The sequence below is a fragment of the Microcaecilia unicolor genome, chromosome 11 (genome assembly GCF_901765095.1).
Source record: "Microcaecilia unicolor chromosome 11, aMicUni1.1, whole genome shotgun sequence".
Lineage (NCBI taxonomy): Eukaryota > Metazoa > Chordata > Amphibia > Gymnophiona > Siphonopidae > Microcaecilia > Microcaecilia unicolor.
In genome coordinates this window covers 67,471,409-67,491,658 of record NC_044041.1, presented here as the reverse complement: position 1 = coordinate 67,491,658, position 20,250 = coordinate 67,471,409, and the positions used below count along the sequence as shown (strand labels likewise).

At 45.1% G+C, this 20,250-nt stretch overlaps 1 protein-coding gene across 1 annotated transcript in view; it reads left to right on the top strand.

The window, feature by feature from the left end:
- PCSK4 (proprotein convertase subtilisin/kexin type 4) overlaps positions 1–20,250 on the top strand; it is a 107,930-nt gene that overhangs the window by 73,537 nt on the left and 14,143 nt on the right. The window contains exons 8-12 of the mRNA XM_030220024.1: positions 797–1,009; positions 1,316–1,416; positions 1,868–1,971; positions 2,165–2,282; positions 4,945–5,124. Of these exons, the coding sequence (XP_030075884.1) occupies positions 797–1,009; positions 1,316–1,416; positions 1,868–1,971; positions 2,165–2,282; positions 4,945–5,124 (716 nt within the window). The remainder of the gene's footprint in view (positions 1–796; positions 1,010–1,315; positions 1,417–1,867; positions 1,972–2,164; positions 2,283–4,944; positions 5,125–20,250) is intronic.

Genomic DNA, 20,250 nt, shown 5'->3' with positions numbered 1-20,250 from the left:
TAACCATGCTCTTAAAGGCCTTCAAGTGGAACAACTAAATGTTCTTAGAATAAATATGTGTAAGCATATGCAGTCTGAAGATCTTAAAAACCAGGTTGTTTGGGACCTTAATGTCCAGAATTTCAAACCATTATTTTATAGGGAAACCCATTCAGTGAAATGTAATATTGCCCTTGATTTGTGCAATCATTGTAATATGTAGTAGCTTATTATGCTCACGTATAATGTTTGCTATTATTTGAACTGGAGCCATATTTGAACTGTGCAGAGCTATCTAACATAGCATGGTGCAATTATATACTTTATAAAACGTCCAATTTTACACTAGCTGGTGTCCAAACATATGTGAAATCAGATATAACATAATCATGCCATGACATTTAGATTTCTGTCACTCTGTAGCTGCCCCATGTTAACAGAAATGCAGACTTTCATATATGTATCCTACTAAAGTCTTTCCAACTCCACCCATCTATTCAGAGGTCCTCTTTTCTGCTCATTTGTTCATGCTGGAGCTTTGTAAGGTACATCAAATCACATCAAAAGATGAGAGAAAAAGAAGAGAGAGGATAAATACTTTATAAGTTTTGTGTATGTTGGAAATTTATTTTTAAAAATCAGCTTGCTTGATGATTCTTTTATATTTGTAATTACACTTTTTGGCCATTCTATATCTTTGATTTATATTTCAATGACTGTTCCCAAGTAATTACTAAAGGGGAAAAGCCCAAAAGGCCACATGACTGCTCCCTTTCACAGTATTCTGCTCCCAGTTTCCCCTCTCTTCTCCCTCTAGGGCAGAGGAGGCCTGGGCTCCCTCTTTGTCTGGGCCTCTGGGAATGGTGGATTCCACTATGATAACTGCAACTGTGATGGTTACACCAACAGTATTTACACACTTTCTGTGGGCAGCACAACAGAAAGAGGTGATGTTCCCTGGTACAGTGAAGCCTGTCCTTCCACCCTCACGACTACATACAGCAGTGGCGTCAAGAACGAACGGCAGATTGTAAGTCTTCTCCCTTCTTTATATTAGGGCTGGGAACATATGGGAAGTATGCTGTAAGTGGGGTGGGCACATAATGAAGGAAGTTTATGGAGAGGAGCACTCTGGCGTTGGGAAACTATTGTGTATGTTATTTGTTGAACGAGGAAAGGGGAGAAGTTAATTTTAGTGAAGTAGGCCTCCTCTTGGAATCACACGATGCAAATGAATTTGCTTGCACATATGATGGATAGTGTTTCTAACTGTGACTGTATCGCACACTGCTGAATGCAGACCTCTTTTCTTATCTGTCCCATTTTCCTCCCAAAGGTGACAACAGATATCCGTCACCGTTGTACTGAGCGACACACTGGTACTTCTGCCTCTGCTCCTCTTGCAGCTGCTATTATCGCTCTTGCTTTGGAAGCAAAGTAAGTGGAATATTTTGTAATTACCATAAATGGTTGTATTTCCTAGCTGCCTTTTAATAATATTTTTTTTATTGACAATAATAGGAAAATTACAAACAATAAATGCCAGTCAGCCAGAACAAATAGGATGAAATAGGCAGATTATGTAATAACTGAAACTTAAGTCAGCATGATTTTTCCCTCATATTCGCCCTGTTACCTCCTTCCCTTTCCAAGTGCTTCAGAATTCTTTAGTTACATAGAAGGCCTGTGTTCTTAATGGTCTCCTCCTACTGTACTAGCAATTGTATTGTCATCCCCCACCCCCAACTTCCTCTTGTATTTCGCCTTTCCCCTTATAAAAATCCTCCACTCCATATCTCCAACCCACCCCACCTTCTTCCTCCCATGCCTATCCCAGCTGCCTTTTATGGCTTCCTGGTTTGGATCTTGTATCCTCCTGTCTCCACAGCCCAGCACTGACTTGGCGGGACATGCAACACCTTGTGGTGCGTTCATCAAATGCGGCACATCTGAGGGCTGATGACTGGGTCCTAAATGGAGTTGGACGGAAGGGTAAGGCTAGTCTGAGTCGATCTGCCAGAATGACCTTCCATTCTGGAGTTGGAAGAAGCTGAGGTCTTGCACCCAGTTTTGACGAAGAAGCCTTCATGTCTCTGGTGGGAAGCAGAGAGGCATATGTAGGAGGGGCTTTGCATATTTGGTCACAATAAACATGTTCCTTAAATTTAATTTGTTTTTCTCCTAGTCAGCCACCATTATGGTTATGGGCTCCTGGATGCCAGCATTATGGTGAACTTGGCTGAAAAATGGGAGACTGTTCGCCCCCAGAGGAGATGTTTAATTCACGTTCTATCATCAGCACAGTAAGAGCTCAAAGGATAGGTGAGGGGTGGGCATACAGGTAGGGCTGAAACTCCTATGTGAAAGCTCCATTGCTGGGAAGAAGTGCAGAAAAAGAGAACTTTGTGTAAGAGAATTCAGCTCAACCTTCACCCTTCACAACCTGAAATGCAAAACTTCCCTCTTTTCCCCAGTATGGGTATTATCTTTTCTAGAACACATGCTATATTCCTGTGGACTACAGAAGGCTCTGTACAGCCCAAGTGAATGAATATACAGTACCCACTTGCTCATCTCTCCCTTTCTCCTCCAGTTCCCTTGAGCTTCTATCTCAGGACCAGCCAAGGCCTTGTAGTTTTCATACACAGCTGTCTGGGTTTTCCTTCTCCTCCTCTTAACCCACTGCTAGTTCACTCATTGAATTACAACCCTTCAGGTTAGGGGTCACAGACTGTGCTTTATGCCAGATTGTGGTAATTCTAACCATTAGGTGATGCAGTTGTTGAAAGGCTGGGTCTCGGCTGTCCTGGAATGGTGAACACTTCTCTTAAGCCCCCTGGCTCAGGGAGTGTAATTTAGCCTGGGAAATTGGACCATGCTTTCCTGAATGGTAGTATGCAGCCCTGCTACTGCTTCATTGAAGGTAATGTTCATAATGTCCACATAGCTACAAAGTCCAAAGGTACTTTTTACCTGTATGTGCAGATCTGATTTGTCTCCCTGTGGTTCACAATATAATTAAAAACAATTTACAAAGATAGTGAACATCATAGACTAGTCCAATATATCCCTTCCACCCACATTAACTATAAATATGTTCAAACAAAAATGTTCTCAATCTCCTCACATTGAAGATCCTGAGGTAGGGCATGCAGCAACTGAGGCACCCTTCCTGAGAAAGCCCTATCCTGGTATTTCATTAACCATACTTCCTTTACAGTGGGAACATATAAAAGGTGTGTTCCTTGAGACTGTAAGTTGTGGCCTAGAACATAATCCTGGATCTTAGTCTGCAACTAGACTGGAACCTCCCAAAATCTAGCCTTAAACACCAACATCAATATTTTAAATTGAACATGGCACAGGTAACCAGTCATGCTCATTTTCGAAAGGGATCGCCGACGATCTTCCAACACAAATCGGGAGATCGCCGGTGATCTCCTGATCCCGGCCAAATCGGTATTATGGAAAGCCAATGTTTGGCTGGCCCCAACTGCTTTTTCATCGTGGCGCTGGCCAACCTTCAAGGGGGCGTGTTGGTAGGATAGCGAAGGCGGGACGGGGGCGTGGGTACGGGATGGCCGGCTTCACCTTATAATAAAAAAAAATGGCCGGCTCGAACGAGCATTTCGCTGGCTGGACTTGGTCCATTTATTTTTAGGACCAAGTCTGAAAAAAGTGCCCCAACTGACCAGATGACCACTGGAGGGAAGCGGGGATCACCTCCCCTTACTCCCCCAGTGGTCACCAACCCCCTCCCACCCCCAAAAAAAAAAAAAAAAAACCTAAAACTTTTTGGCCAGCCTGTATGCCAGCCTGAAATGTCATACCCAGCTCCTTGACAGCGGTATGCAGGTCCCTGGAGCAGTTTTTAGTGGGTGCAGTGCACTTCAGGCAGGTGGACCCAGGCCCATCCCCCCCTACCTGTTCCACTTGTGGTGGTTAATGTTGAGCCCTCCAAAACCCACTGTACCCACATGTAGGTGCCCCCCTTCACCCCTTAGGGCTATGGTAATGGTGTAGAGTTGTGCGGAGTGGGGATTGGGGGGGCTCAGCACCCAAGGTAAGGGTACTATGCACCTTGAAGCAATTTATTTATTTATTTTTTATTTTTTTAAGTGCCCCCTAGGGTGCCCGGTTGGTGTCCTGGCATGTGAGGGGGGCCAGTGCACTACAAATGCTGGCTCCTCCCACGCCCAAATGCCTTGCATTTCGCCGGGTTTGAGATGGCCAGGCCCAGTTTCCATTATGGCTGAAAAAGGAAGCCAGCCATCTCATATAAACCCGGTGATCCTGTTCTAAACCCGGCGAGCGATTTGGCTGGCGCCAAGCGTATTTCGAAAATACGCTTGGCTCTGCCCCGTCGTGGAGCCAGCCCCGAAGATGGCTGGCGCCGTTTGATTATGCCCCTCAGTGTCACTTAGCTAATACAGGTGTAACATTATCAAACTTCAATAATTTTTCCAGAATTCAAACTATCATATTCTGAACCAACTGCTGATCTCTCTCTCTTTGGCAATCCCAACAGCACGGCATTACAGACTTTGCACTAATTTTTAAGTACAAGTATGTGTATTCTTTGACTTTGAAAAATTGCTTAAGTAAAAGGGCTCATGTACTTTACCCCCCCCACCCCCCACACACACACACACATCTAAAATAACATATGTACTTTAGAAAAAAGGATAATATGAGTATTTGCAAGCCCACCATAATCCTGTCCTGGGAATACCTTGACTAAATGTCAAAAGTCTGTTTGTTGTGGCACTATGGCTGTACCTTTTATTTGCATAGAGGATGTGCACTTAGGCACACAATATATGCTGCTAACACACTTTGGAAATCGCCCATTGTCTCTTTAAAAGAAAGTTTATGTTTCTCAATTATCAATTCTGTCCTATCACTCCTTCATTGCGGCAATGAAGGTACTGGGAAAGTTTCACCAAACGTTTGATCTCTCGGCAGGAGAATTGCCTCACATCTTGTTGTTCGTAAGAATGTTACTGCCTGTGCTGGAACACCCAACTTCATCCTTTCCCTGGAGCATATTCAGGCACGAGTCACACTCAGCTACAGCCGTCGAGGAGACTTGGAAATCTCTCTCACCAGCCCCTTGGGCACCAGATCCATCCTTGTAGCTGTTCGGTAAGGACACTGTATGTTACAAGTAATAATCTGACCAAGCAGACACCAGTGACTGTTAGCACAAGAAAATTATATTTGGTGGTTTGATTCAGATGTGTGCAGGACTTCTAACAACAGGACCTTTCAGAGGGAAGATGCTTTGATAGGTGACTGTGGTGAGAGCAGTTGTAAGAGGGATATTTCTGGGTACGTACTAGTTATGAAAGCCTAAGCTCAATCTTATGGAACAGTAGAGAAGACAACGGCATTCTGCACAGAGCAGAGGTATAACTGCAGCAGGCTCCCAAGAGGAGGAGGCAGGGTATACTGACATGGATTGGTAACAGGGCTCAAATATAATTTGGGGGGTTGGGAGGTGTCAGATCGCTTGGCATAGGCTGTGTGCTGCCTTGGCTAAACTTTCCAGCTGGGAAAAAGTAGCAATATCCACAAAAGAGTGATCAGGGCCATTCAGGGAGGGACAGGATTAGAAATTTATAGTGACTGCCCCCAGACCCTGTGCTTTGAAAGATCTTGCACTATTGTAAGAGCCCAACTGTTGACATCTGACATCATTCATTGCAACAAACCAGGAGTTTCAGTAGGTCATATGATGAAAAAGATATTAGCATCAGGTGAGAAAGTATAGTGGCACACCCACTCTCAGCTTGGGAGTCCCGATGCTCAGAACCCCCATGGTAAGCCAACAGCACAGAAACTATACTGCTGGAACAACACAGAAAATTAGCTCACCAGTGCTCAAAGGAAATGGTATGCAAATTAGATGTATGCTGTTAAAGTGAAAGCAAGGAGTGGGGCTGTGCTTGGTGTATAAGCAGAAGAGATTCAGCGAAAGCCCTGCTCCTGTGCATATGCACCAGGCAAACTTGAATGTGGAGCAAACATTGGCTTCTGTTTTCTGTACCTTTAAATATAAGCTTTCAACTTTTTTTGTTACTTGGAAGGCTTATATTTAAATGCAGGAAACAGGCGACAATGTGTGTTATCACTTTTAGGTTTGCTCGGACTGGTGCACATTTGTTTCTCACTACTGGCACTTAAGGGCTTGCACAGGCTTCCTTCTGCTTTGAAATTAAAGAAAAACTGGCATAATTTAAAGAAAGAATCATGATAAATTCTCTCTTCAAACACCCTAACACCTGCTCTGAGCTAGCATTATTTTTTCAGCAATAAGCAGTTTGTTTTGTGTGCTGTTCTCTGAGCATTGGGATGGAATAGGAAATTATCTCATTAACATCAGTTTGACTACATTAGCATGCTATTTGTGCGAATCTTTGGCATGCTCATTGTTTCCTGCACTAGAGCCTCTGAGCATTCTGCGGACGATAGTCCACTGCTGATGGCCTCTAGTGCCCATGTTTGCTTCTGAGCATCGGGGTATTAATTATCTTGGACCCTGCTTCCCATTAAGGTCAGCCCTAAATGTAATCTCCTGCAGGATTACTACCGAGAAACATCCTTAGTTCAGTGGAAATATAGGAAAGGGTGATGTTTCTAATTTGAACAGGTTAGTGTTCAAGTCTGGATTGCTGGCAGCGGGGGGATTAATGTTGGCAGAGATAACCAGGCAGAGTGGATGAACAAAAGAGTCCTTGCCTACTAACATCTGGTGCAAATGTTTGCAAATTATGCATTTCTGTGTTTGTTAGCTAAGGATGAGCTGTTTTCCTAAGCATAGCCAGCAGGAGCTTTTGAACTAAAAAGGGATGAAGAATAATCAAAACAGATATTTCAGATACACAAGTCTCCTGTTCCATTCTCTGAGCATTATGGTGCTAATTTTGCATAATATTTCATTTTTATTGTCATGGCATTTTGTAATTTATCAATGCATATTCCTTATTGTCCTTACCAGACCAGCCCGGAACCTGCAGATTGTGCCTGTCAACCAGCAGATGGAAACAGAGATTGTTTATTAAATCTTTTTTTATATCGTTTGTTCTGACAAACGGATCTAAGTGGTGCACAAGCTAAAAAAAAAAAGTAGGGTATAAGAAAAGAGTGCCAAAAATAAAATAGGAAAGATGTCACAATCAAAACAAGACCATAATAATAGCAATTGTTCTTCAATTCTGTATAGTATATCCACACTGTCGGACCCCTCCCCCTCCAAATCCAATGGCTGAACATCCATAAATGAATCTCAGTCTCTGGAAGAAAAGGCCAGGGTGAAAAATGTGTTTTCAACAAACTTTTAAATCAAGGAAAGGATTCTTCATTATGAATCGATGGAGGAAGATAATTTTTAATTTAGGTTTCAGACAATAAAAAGCTAAATGACAAATGGTTTCATAGTGTGCCATTTTAGGGTTTGGAATGACCAATTGATTAGAATCTAAAGAGCATAAGGACCATGCAGGGGTATAGGGAATGGTTAAGGAAGGTTCCCCCTAGATAATATGATTTATGCATAAAAGTGAGTATCTTAAACCAAATTCAAAGACACAAAAGAAGAGGAGTAATATGATCTATTTTCTTGGCATTGCATAAAAGTCTAGCTGCAGTGTTATGTAATGTTTGTAAGCGTTTGATTTGAGAGCATGGTAGACCATTGTACACAGAATTGCAGTAGTCCAGACGTGTGAGCAAAAAAGCATGGCAAGCAGTATGGAGTGCAGAAAAGTCTAAAAATGTACATAAAAAATGAAGGGTCCATAGGGTTGCAAAACCTGGTCTTAGGACTTCAGAAACTAACGCCGTTTATGGTACTATGTAAGCCACATTGAGCCTGCAAAAAGGTGGGTAAATGTGGGATACAAATGTAACAAATAAATAAATAAATGAAAGATGTGAATATTATGGGAGTATGAAACACCAGCTACAGTTCTCCCATCTTCAAAATATTGTAGATCGGTGGGCCCATGATTTTGGCCTTTATAGAATAGATTCTTGCCTTCAAAGCTTAACTGATGGTTCTTGTTTGATGGACAGTGTTCAGTTGCAGGAAGTTCACTATAAATTTCTTATGAGAATGTATATACACCTTTCTAGAGCTCAAAAATGGGTCTTCCCTCTGATGGCACTTGTCCTAAATGTCATGCAGCTAATGCTTCTTATCAATACTGTATTTGGGAGTGCCTGGGAATTCATCTGTTTTGGACTGATCTCTGGCAACACTTGAGCATACTTTATAATAGAAATTGGGGTGGCACTTCCCAGATGTGCTTATTGTATGATTTGTCAGCAGTGGTAGAGGGCACTCAGGTTTCTGCACTGTTTCTCCGCAAGGCAACTCTAATAGTGAAGAGATGTATATTGTTGCAGTGGATTTGGCCAGATCCATCCACTTTGATGTTATGGTGAAATCAGATGTACGAACTGCTTAACATAGAATGTTTATCTGTGGACACCAGATCGGGCCAGGTGCGTAGGTAATTCTTGTGCACCTTGTTTGCCTATTTCGCTACCCTGTCCTTACGGGTGTGCTCTGCCCTCCTCAGTTCATTAAATTGTGATTGCTCATTAATATTTGGTTGTAGGTGATTTTTTTTTAACATTTGTACCCCGCACTTTCCCACTCATGGCAGGCTTAATGCGGCTTATATATTGTATACAGGTACTTATTTGTACCTGGGGCAATGGAGGGTTAAGTGACTTGCCCAGAGTCACAAGGAGCTGCCTGAAGTGGGAATTGAACTCAGTTCCTCAGTTCCCCACGACCAAAGTCCACCACCCTAACCACTAGGCCAGGGGGAGGTTTTATGATGATGTGGGGTGGGAGGGGGAAGATTGAGGGAGGAGGGTTGAGGGGTGAAGTGGGACATAGGATAGTGGTTTCGGATGGGTCTCTTGTTGTTTGTTGCAACTTTTGTCTTTGTATTTCTGTATTATTTGAAATCAATAAAGATATTCATACATAAATGAAAGATGTGAATTGAACCAGACTCAGCTATTTAAACTCTGTGACTGGAGCAATGGGAATGCCAAACAGAACAGTATGAGGTTGAGACAGAGCATTAATGACCCTTCATCAGATCGTTTTATCTGGGTTTAGGACCAACAAAACAAGCAATCTTGAAGGGAAGAAAGATTCACATTAGAAGAGGAAGTTGGAAACAAAAGGAGAATATCATCTGCATATAGATATGCTTTGATGTTGAAAAATTGAATCAAATCTGCCAGAGGACTTATATAGATATTAAAAAGTAAAGGAGAAAGAATTGAACGCTGGGGTACACCACATAAGAGGGAACAACTTTCTGAAGTACTGAAACCATCATGAACAACATAGGAACAATCGTGCAAAAAAGATGTGAACCAACTACATTCAGTTCCTGAAATTCCAATATCTTTACAATGTGATAGAAGCAAAAAGTGATCTACTAATTCAAAAGCAGTCAATAGGTCTAGGGAATAACAAGTATAATGTTTTCTTTGTCCAAGATAGAGTGAAGGTCACTAAGGAGTGACATAGTGCTTTAATGGGTCTGAAAACCTGTTTGGCGTGGATTTAGTACCTGAGTCTGATCTACAAATGATGAAAGTTGAATGAAAAACACTTTTTCCAGTTAATTTAGATAAAAATCTCAAGTTGGAGACTGGCCGATAGTTTGCAGACTTAAGACATCAGCTGAGGGCTTCTTAAGTACTAGTCGAACTAAAGCCTGTTTCCAAGAAGTTGGAACAGAACCCAAAGAAAGGCTATTGCAGATCATGAGCAGAATTAGCAGAAACCATCCTTGGATATTAGATTTCAGCCATAAGGGAAGAACCTGATCCAAAGATCAAAAAGTAGACCTTTGCGAAGACAGCATTCTGGTATGTTCAGATAGAGATGACAAAGTAAAAGAAGATCAAGTGGAAGAAAGAGGAATCAGCACCCCATCAACTTTAGCACAGTTAAGCTTAGACAAAGAAAGAGAGGATGAGACAGCGGAAGTGGTCGGCAGGGAATCGCAAAGAGTGCAAACATTAGATTAAAAATAATTAGCCAAGATGTCAGCAGTAAGGGGTATTATTAATATTTACACAATTATTACTTTTGATGTGACTCTTAATAATTTGAAACACATTTTTAGAAAAATTAAGAGATGAAGAGATCAGCTTAGAGAAGTATTCCTTCTTTGCTTTATTGAGATGGAAATTGAAGGACCAAATTCCTTCCTAAAAGACTGTTTACTAGTAGAGGTGTGACGCTTAATCCAAAGTTGCTCGGAATGTTGAAGACAGCATTTATGAAGGCGAAGAATAGGACTGTACCAAAGAGCAGACTTACAGTGAGAAATGAGAGGCATCTGAACTGGGACAAATGTATCTAGGCCTAAGGAAATCAATTCTGTCCATACTTGGACCTGTGATTCAAAGAGTGGAGGACAGGAATCAGGTGAGAGTTTGGCCCAGGGATGAGTAAGTCTAGATGGTAATTCTTTTGAACTAGGGACCATGCCTGACAACTGACTCCAAGATAATTGGCAGCATATCAAGAAGTGATCAGACCAAGGGATGGGTGAAGCTGAAAAATTATCTAAATGAAACGAGGGTGTTTCTTTGGATAGAATTAATTCTAACTTATGACCTGCAGTGTGAGTAGGAAACAAAACATATTGAATCAGGCCTAATTCCAGAATAAAAGTGAGAAAAGGTGATATGTTAGCTCTGTCAACATGAATGCTAAAATCATCCAATATCAACAGATTAACATAAGAAATAGTGACAACCGCCAGGGTTTGAAGTAATAAATCCTAGAGGGTAGAGTAGGATAGTGGAGGGCGATAAAAGAAGGTGAGATATTTGTTTGGATATTCTTTGTGTTTAATTTTAAAAAAAAAGGTATTATGAAAATTATGTTTAAACACTTTTTTATTGAACATCATTAAATAACAAACCAGGTATCATTTGTAAGTTGTTCAACTTTTTCAATACATATCCTCACCACCCTCCCTCTGAACCCCCCCCCCCCCAAAGAACAACAAAACATACTTGTTACCAAGGAAAAACGCTGAAAAAATATTACCACCCTTAGGGCCGCAATATAGCAAATACCTTGGATAACGGAGGGAGACCTTTACTCTGATAGCCTTCCTCATCTAGCCCTAACAATCCTTTATAATAAATTTTTTCAACCCCTTTCCCCAAATAGCAAACAATTTACCATACACCAACTTCTATATGGTTTAACTTGAGTAATTGCATTAAAAAAAAAACCAAAAAAAAAACAATGCAATACAAAGGAGTGAATTCCTCCTCAAAAATTGTTAAGATTCCTACCCCCCTAACCTTAATACCCCCTTCCCTCCCCCCCTTATCTCCCACTCTGAACATCCCCCCTTTCCAACTACTGAACATACCGGACAGCTACTACGTCAGAACTTCTATATCTTATTCACTATTAAGCTTCTGGTATTATGAAAATTAAAAGAAAGTGAATTGAAACAAGGGACAGAGATCTGGACTTGTGAGCTCTGCCCTATAAGGGCACCGTGAAGTCTTAGATGTTCAGTATTTCTCTATCTCCAGCAGATGGTGATGAGCGCACTGTGCTGCTTGCTGTTCTATAAATACAAAAAAGAAAGAGAGAAAGAAAGAAAAAGATATTACATTAATTGGAGCTGAGAGGATGTCTTGGAGGAGTCTGGGTTTTCTGCTTCCCTCCCCCCACCACCACCATCCCCCTTCCTTTAAATGTAAATGTTTAAATGAGCTCTTCCTTTCTGGAGCTTAAAAAAGATTGTAAAGAGTTCTGAAATATTGAAAGCTGAAGAAGAACCTTCTTCCCTCTATACTCTAGTAAAGGGGTAGCAGGTAAGCCTTTGGTAGTTAACTGTGAGGGTTAAAAGGATTCTTTATCATTCTTCCAGCCCAGAGGAGCTTGGGCATTTAGCCACAGCCTCTTGTTAGTGGGCCCATTTGCCTGAAGTGATTTTCAACCATAGTAGCATTGAACCTGAATACCTATCACAGGAGAAGCCCTGCATCAGTTAGGAAGACTGTGTTGGGGAGAGAGAGAAATTCTTCTTCCATTCAGTCCTGCAGAGTGAGAGAAACCACAGGAAAGTCAGCCTTCTTGGCACGTGGTTTCCTCAAAAGTAGCTGCAGTTTCAGCTTTTGTGGCAGAGCCTTCAGACCTTAGTTGATAGCTCACATAGAAGGGGCTTGGAACCTTTGCAGGTCTCTCCAGGTACCTTGATCCCCCTCAGGAATCTTTGAGGAAGTTTTTGCTGCATAAGGCTTTTCTGCTAAAATGTTCCCAGAGGAGTCAGAGTCCAGAACCTGTAGCTTTTCCTACCCCACTTGGTCTGGGTGTTTCAGCATCAAAGAGAGGACACTTGGAGACATTGGATGGCTGAGAATCCCAGTCAGTTCTCTCAGCTGAAGTTTCAGATCAAGGGGGTTACCTAGGATCTAAGGTTGGTTCCTTTGGAAAGCAGATTGAAGAGGGAGAATCCTGGTAAGAGAGGGAGGATTTTCCCTCAGTGAGGGATCCCGTCCTTGAGGGACTGAGAAAGCCTTCTAGGGCCTTTCCAGTTTATCAGTCCATTCAAGCTCTCATATCAGCAGAGTGGGACTCTCCTATAGAAGGTCTGAGGGTAGGCAGAGCTATGGCTAAGCTCTACCCTTTGGTACTAAAGTACAAGAAAAAAATTAAGACAGCATAAGGTGCATGCGGATGCTTTAGTTATGGCTGACATTAAGAAGACAATTGTCATGAAACTCCTAGTCACCCACCTGGGGCTAACCCTGCGGCCACCTGGAGGGTATGTCCCCAGCCAACTTGGGTCCGCCTGCACCTGCTGCTTGTGCTCTACACTAGCACCCTCCTCCCACCAACTGGGTCCCAACCACCTTTGGGCGAGTCTTCTGCTCTCAAATTATTCCCCAGTGATTTTTAGGTTACTGGGGCCAACCAGGAGAAACACATATCATCAGCAAAACAAACAGAAGAAATACATGTCATCAGCAAAACTATACAGTTCATAGGCTCAGAAACCCACTATTTCGTCACAACGATTATTTTAATAGAAGGAAGAATCTGCACTCAAGGATGTGCAAGATTGTAAATTTGAATCCTTCCACAGCAGGGCCGCCGAGAGACACAGCCAGTCCCAGGGCAGAACTGGACCAACGCACGCACCCCCTCACCTGGACTGTCACCATTGCATTCCCCCCCCCCATATTTAGGTCGCTGCTACCGCACCTTTGTGTCTGCTACCTCACTCTGTCCGCTCCTGCACTGCTCCTGTCTGTGCTGGGAGTCAGGACCCAGATGATTGCATTAATGTGATATCATGTTAATGCAATCTTCCAGGTCCTGGGCAGCAGGCAGGAAAAAGCTTGCTGTGCCCGATCCCGGGGAAGTTTGCCCCCCTCCCCCCCCCTCCTCTCGGCAGCCCTGTTCCATAGTCCCTCAAGATCGACACAGACAGATGGAGACTGAGAACCACTGAGTTTAAGTAAGCCTATAAATAGTCTGTGCAGTCCACCTAAAGTCAGTCACTGAATAGCCAAACAGTGCCACAAACTCACAGGCCATATTCCAGGCTCTCATACTGCTGTTGCTCTTAGTTTCTCATTTTCTTTTTTTAAACTTTTGCTTGAGACCCACTCATGCCAGAAACTCCAATACAACAAAGAAACCATCCCCTTGGAGCCCCTAAACGCAAGACCATGAAGGAAAAACAACAATTGTGAAGGGACATGCGGCCAGATTGTTTTCAGACAATGCAATGGCAGTAGCTTATGTCAACAAGCAAGGGAGCATCAAAAGCAAGGCCATGGGCTAAGTAGCACATCTCCTGTTAGCTCTTTTTTGGTGGCATACATAATCGGAGAGCAGACCATTCAAGTGGACTTTCTTATCAGATACTCTATCAGGGGGAGTGGAAATGCTCCCTTAGCTTTTGCTCTCGTAATGAGCTGGTAGGCAAGCTAAGGCTGGACCTTATGGTGAAAAAAAACAATACCAAAGTCCTGCGGTTGAGAAGAGCATGATTCCGAGGGTCTAGATGCCTTGATTGAGCCATGGCCATGAAAAGATCTGTTGTATGTGTTTCCACTTTTTCAATACTAGGCCAGATACTGCAAAAGATTGTGTCGTATTTGCTGGTCAAATAATTAAAATAGTTCCAAACCGGCCCAAAAGAACTTGGTTTGCGGATCTTGCCCACATCAAGTTAAACAATCCCTCTCCCCCAGCAGAGGGGCCTTCTACTCTATTTAACAAAAACCTTTCTAACTGAAGGTTCAAAATTTAAAAACTTGTAACTTAATCAGAAATTTGCATTGGAACTTAAAAAAAAAAGTATCTTCACTTTCTCCGAGGACAAGCAGGCTGCTTGTTCTCACATGTGGGGTATCCCTAGCACCCAGGCTCACTCAAAACAATGAGCATTGGTCAATTGGGCCTCACAACGGCGAGGACATAATGGAGATTGACCTGAAACCATGAATAACTAACTGAGAGTGCAGCCTGGAACAGAAAAATGGGTCTAGGAGGGTGGAGTTGGATTCTAAACCCCGAACAGAATCTGCAGCACTGACTGTCCAAACCGAGTGTTGCGTCGGGTATCCTGCTGAAGGCAGTAGTGAGATGTGAATGTGTAGACTGCTGACCACATTGCAGCCTTGCAAATCTCCTCAATGGAGGCTGACTTTAAGTGAGCCACTGACGCAGCCACGACTCTAACATTATGAGCTGTGACATGGCACTCTAAAGACAGCCCAGCTTGGGCATGTGAAGGAAATGCAATCTACCACCCAATTGGAGACTGTTCGTTGTCCGATGGCGACTCCCCTCTTGTCGGGATCGAAAGAAACAAACAACTGGGCGGACTGTCTGAAGGGCTTCGTCCACTTCACATCAAAGGCCAATGCTGTCTTGCAGTCCAGGGTATGCAATCTGCTTTCGCCAGGGCGGGTATGCGGACGGGGAAAGAATGTTGGCAAGACAATCGACTGGTTCAGATGGAACTCCGACACCACCTTCGGCAGGAACTTAGGGTGTGTGCGGAGGACTATTCTGTTGTGATGAAACCTGATATAAGGTGCATGCACTACCAAGGCCTGAAGCTCACTGACCCTATGAGCTGAAGTAACAGCCACCAAGAAAATGACCTTCCAGGTCAAGTATTTCAGATGGCAGGAATTCAGAGGCTCAAAAGGAGCTTTCATCAGCTGGGTGAGAACGACGTTGAGATCCCATGACACTGGTGGAGGTTTGACAGGGGGCTTTGACAAAAGCAAACCTCTCATGAAGCGAACAACTAAAGGCTGTCCAGAGATAGGCTTACCCTCTACACGGCAATGATAAGCACTAATTGCACTAAGATGAACTCTTACGGAGTTGGTCTTGAGACCAGACTCTGACAAGTGTAGAAGGTATTCAAGCAGGGTCTGTGTAGGACAAGAAAGAGGCTTGCTGTCACACCAGACGGCAAACCTCCTCCATGTAAAAGAGTAACACCTCTTTGTGGAATCTTTCCTGGAAGCAAGCAAGACTCGAGAGACACCCTCAGAAAGACCCAAGGAGGCAAATTCTAAGCTCTCAACATCCAGGCCATGAGTGCCAGAGACTGGAGGTTGGGATGCAGAAGCGACCCCTGGGTGATGAGGGTTGGAAAACACTCCAATCTCCACGGTTTCTCGGAGGACAACTCCAGAAGAAGAGGGAACCAAATCTGACGCGGCCAGAAGGGCGCAATCAGAATCATGGTTCCGCAGCCTTGCTTGAGTTTCAGCAAAGTCTTCCCTACTAGAGGTATGGGAGGATATGCATACAGAAGGCCTGTTCCCCAATGTAGGAGAAAGGCATCTGACGCTAGTCTGTTGTGGGCCTGAAGCCTGGAACAGAACTGAGGGACCTTGTGATTGATCTGAGTGACAAAAAGATCCACCAAGGGGGTGTCCCATGCTCGGAAGATCTTGTGGATTACTCCCATGTTCAGTGACCATTCGTGAGGTTGCATTATCCTGCTCAGCCTGCAGAAACATGCTGTGATGGGGCGCCCAAAGCCACATCTGGATGGCCTCCTGACACAGAGGGTGAGATCCGGTGCCCCCCCTGCTTGTTGGTGTAATACATGGCAGCCTGATTGTCTGAATCAATATGATTTGGTTGGACAGCCGGTCTCTGAAAGCCTTTAGAGTGTTCTAGATCGCTTGCAATTCCAGGAGATTGATCTAAAGACCTGTTTCCTGAAAGGACCAAGCTCCTTGAGTGTGAAGTCCATCTACATGAGCTCCCCACCCCAGGAGGGATGCATCCGTCGTCAGCAATTTTTCTGTCTGAGGAATTTGGACTGGACACCCTAAGGTCAGATTGGATCGAATTGCTCACCACTGCAGAGAATTCTGGAAGTCGGTGGACAGTTGGATTACATCCTCTAGATCCCCCGCAGCTTGAAACCATTGGGAAGCTAGGGTCCATTGAGACGATCTCATGTGTAGATGTGTCATGGGAGTCACATGAACTGTGGAGGCCATGTGCCCCAGAAGTCTCAACATCTGCTGAGCCGTGATCTCTTGAGACGCTCAAATTGTGGACACCAGGGACAGGAGGTTGTCTGCCCTTGTCTTGGGAAGATAAGCTCAAACTGTCTTTATTTATTTTACTTATTTATTGCATTTGTATCCCACATTTTCCCACCTCTTTGCAGGCTCAATGTGGCTTACATTACATCATGAGTAGTGGAAATACATAAGAAAATAGACATTTAGTATTGCATAAGGATCTTGGTTACATGATAGTGATAAAGCATGATATTCATATAAAGCAAATATCGTAAGGCAATTCTGGTTATAAGTATAGGAGTTCACCTTTGTTGGTCTTTGTGGTATACCTTGTTAAAGAAATGGGTCTTCAATAGTTTGCGGAAGTTGGTTAGTTCGTAGATCGTTTTTAAGTTGCGCGGCAGCACGTTCCAGAATTGTGTGCCCATTCCGACCCGAGGAGGCGTGTGGATTCCACGTCCTTGTCGGTACCGAGGAGTACCGATGCCATGCATCGAGTGAAGGCTAAGAAGCATCGGCATCGATCTCCTTCTACCCACGGTACCGGGAGTTCCGGGGCGTCGAGGGACTCAGCACCCAAGAAGCGTCGACGCCGGGAGGACCGCTCACCCTCCACCCAAGAGGTGTCGGTCTTCGGACAGTCCGGTACCGCCTCCTTGCTCTGCACAGGTTCTGCCTCCGGCTCCTGCACCGGCCCCACAGCCTTTCCCGGCAGACACTCTGGACGTGCACCTCCGAGCCATTCTTCCAGGTGTCTTGGAGGGGCTGCTGCGTCAGTCTGTTCCGGTACCGGGGGTGCTTGCGCCTTCGGTACTGTTAATGGAAGCAGCAGCTGGCTCTGTGCCTGTGGTGCGGTCCCTGACGCCGATGCCGCTTGCGGCTTCAGCCTCGGCTGCCACCCAGGTCGACTCCCCGTCGACATCGCTGGAGGGAGCTTCATCGCTGCCGGCACGGGAGTTGATTTCTCGATGTCGTCATCGAGGACATGGTTCCTCGGAGTTGAGACGGGCCCGGTTTTGGACTGCAGTTCGTGAACTCTTGTCCAACACTGAGGAGGATGCCTCGTGGGGAGAAGAGGAGGATCCCAGATATTTCTCTTCTGAGGAGTCTTGTGGTCTTCCTTCTGATCCCACTCCTTCGCCTGAAAGGAAACTTCCCCCCCCCCCCCCCCCCCGGAGAGCCTTTCTTTTTCCTCCTTTGTGCGGGAAATGTCTGTGGCTATTCCCTTCCCAGTGGTATCTGAGGATGAGCCCAGGGCCGAGATGTTCGAGGTCCTTGACTATCCTTCACCACCTAAGGAGTCGTCCACTGTTCCTCTGCATAATATCCTTAAGCAGACATTGCTGGACGAAACCACTATCTAATCCCACCATTCCCAAAAAAGCTGAGTCCCAGTATCAGATCCATGGGGAGCCTGAGTTGATGAAGTCGCAGTTACCTCACTACTCTATGGTTGTGGATTCTGCTCTCCAGAGAGCCAAAAGTTTAGAGATTTTGCCGCGGTGCCCCCGGGACGAGAATCTAGAACTCTGGACTCTTTTGGGAGGAAGGCCTATCAGTCCTCCATGCTCGTGTCCGTCGTGCCAGCTCTACATGAGCATCCACATGTGGAATAATGTCAAGCAACTGGCGGACTTGATGGCTAAGCTCCCTCTGGAGCACGCCAGGCCTTTTCAGGAGGTGGTCAAGTAGCTGAAGGCGTGTCGTAAATTCCTGTCCAGGGGGGCTTACGACTCTTTTGATGTTGCATCCAGAGCCGCTGCACAAGGTATAATGATGCGCAGACTCTCATGGCTGCATGCCTCTGACCTGGACAATAGAGTCCAGCAGTGGCTGGCAGATGTCCCTTGCCGGGGGGGATAATATTTTTGGCGAGAAAGTCGAGCAAGCGGTCAAACAGCTCAATCAGCGGGAAACCGCTATGGACAATCTCTCCCACTGGGCGCCTTCAGCATCTACCTCATCAGGTAGACATTTTTTCAGGGGAAGGCGGAATGCTCCCTATGCTTACAATAAAAGTAGGTACAATCCACGTTCTCGACAGCCTTCTCAGGATCAACCCCAGCGCGCTCGTTCTCGTCAACAGCATGCACCCAGACAGGCCCCTGCAGCTCCCCAGCAAAAGCAAGGGACGGGCTTTTGACTGGCTCCAGTTGAGCATAGCCGCTATCAAAGTGTTTGTGCCAGACGATCTGCCGATCGGGGGAGGTTAAAGTTTTTTCACCAAAGGTGGCCTCTCATAACCTCCGATCGCTAGGTTCTTCAAATAGTCTGGCTAGGATACTCCCTCAATTTGACTTCCATACCTCCAAATTGCCCACTGGGAGCTCAGTCCTTCAGCTTCCAGCACAGGCAGGTACTTGCAGAGGAACTCTCCGCCCTTCTCAGCACTAATGCAGTCGCTCCCGTTCCACCAGGGCAAGAAGGGCTGGGATTCTATTCCAGGTACTTCCTTGTGCAAAAGAAAACAGGGGGGATGCATCCCATCCTAGACCTAAGGGGCCTGAACAAATACCTGGTCAGAGAGAAGTTCAGGATGCTTTCCCTGGGCACCCTTCTTCCCATGGTTCAGGAAAACGACTGGCTATGCTCTCTGGACTTAAAGGATGCTTATACACACATCCCGATACTGCCAGTTCACAGGCAGTATCTACGATTCCGTCTGGGAACACAGAAAGGATGCTTATACACACATCCCGATACTGCCAGTTCACAGGCAGTATCTACGATTCCGTCTGGGAACACAGCACTTTCAGTATTGTGTGCTGCCCTTTGGGCTCGCGTCTGCGCCCAGGGTGTTTACCAAATGCCTGGCGGTAGTTGCAACGGCGCTGCGCAGACTGGGAGTGCAAGTGTTCCCCTATCTCGACGATTGGCTGGTGAAGAGCACTTCAGAGGCAGGGGCTCTACAGTCCATGCAGATGACTATTCAACTCCTGGAGCTACTGGGGTTTGTCATAAATTACCCAAAGTCCCATCTTCTTCCAGCTCAGAAACTAGAATTCATAGGAGCTCTGCTGGATTCACAGACGACTCATGCCTATCTTCCAGAGGCAAGAGCGGTCAACCTTCTGTCTCTTGTTTCCTTGGCCAGAGCATCTCAGCAGGTCACAGCTCGGCAGATGTTGAGACTACTAGGCCATATGGCCTCCACAGTCCATGTGACTCCCATGGCTCGTCTTCACATGCGATCAGCTCAATGGACCCTAGCTTCCCAGTGGTTTCAGGCCGCAGGGGATCTAGAGGATGCAATCCAGCTACCCACTGAATTTCACAGTTCCCTTCAGTCGTGAACAATTTGATCCAATTTGACTTTGGGACGTCCCTTCCAAATTCCTCAGCCGCAAAAAGTGCTGACTACGGATGCATCTTTCCTGGGATGGGGAGCCCATGTAGACGGGATTCACACTCAAGGAGCTTGGTCCCTCCAGGAATCAGGTCTTCAGATCAATCTCCTGGAGTTGCGAGCGATCTGGAACGCTCTAAGGGCTTTCAGAGATTGGCTGTCCAATCAAATTATTCAAATTCAGACAGACAACCAGGTTGCCATGTATTAAGTCAACAAGCAGGGGGGCACTGGATCTTAACCCCTGTGCTGGGAAGCCGTCCAGATGTGGCTATGGGCTCACGCTCAAGGCATGCTTCTCCAAGCCACGTATCTGGCAGGCTTAAACAACAGTC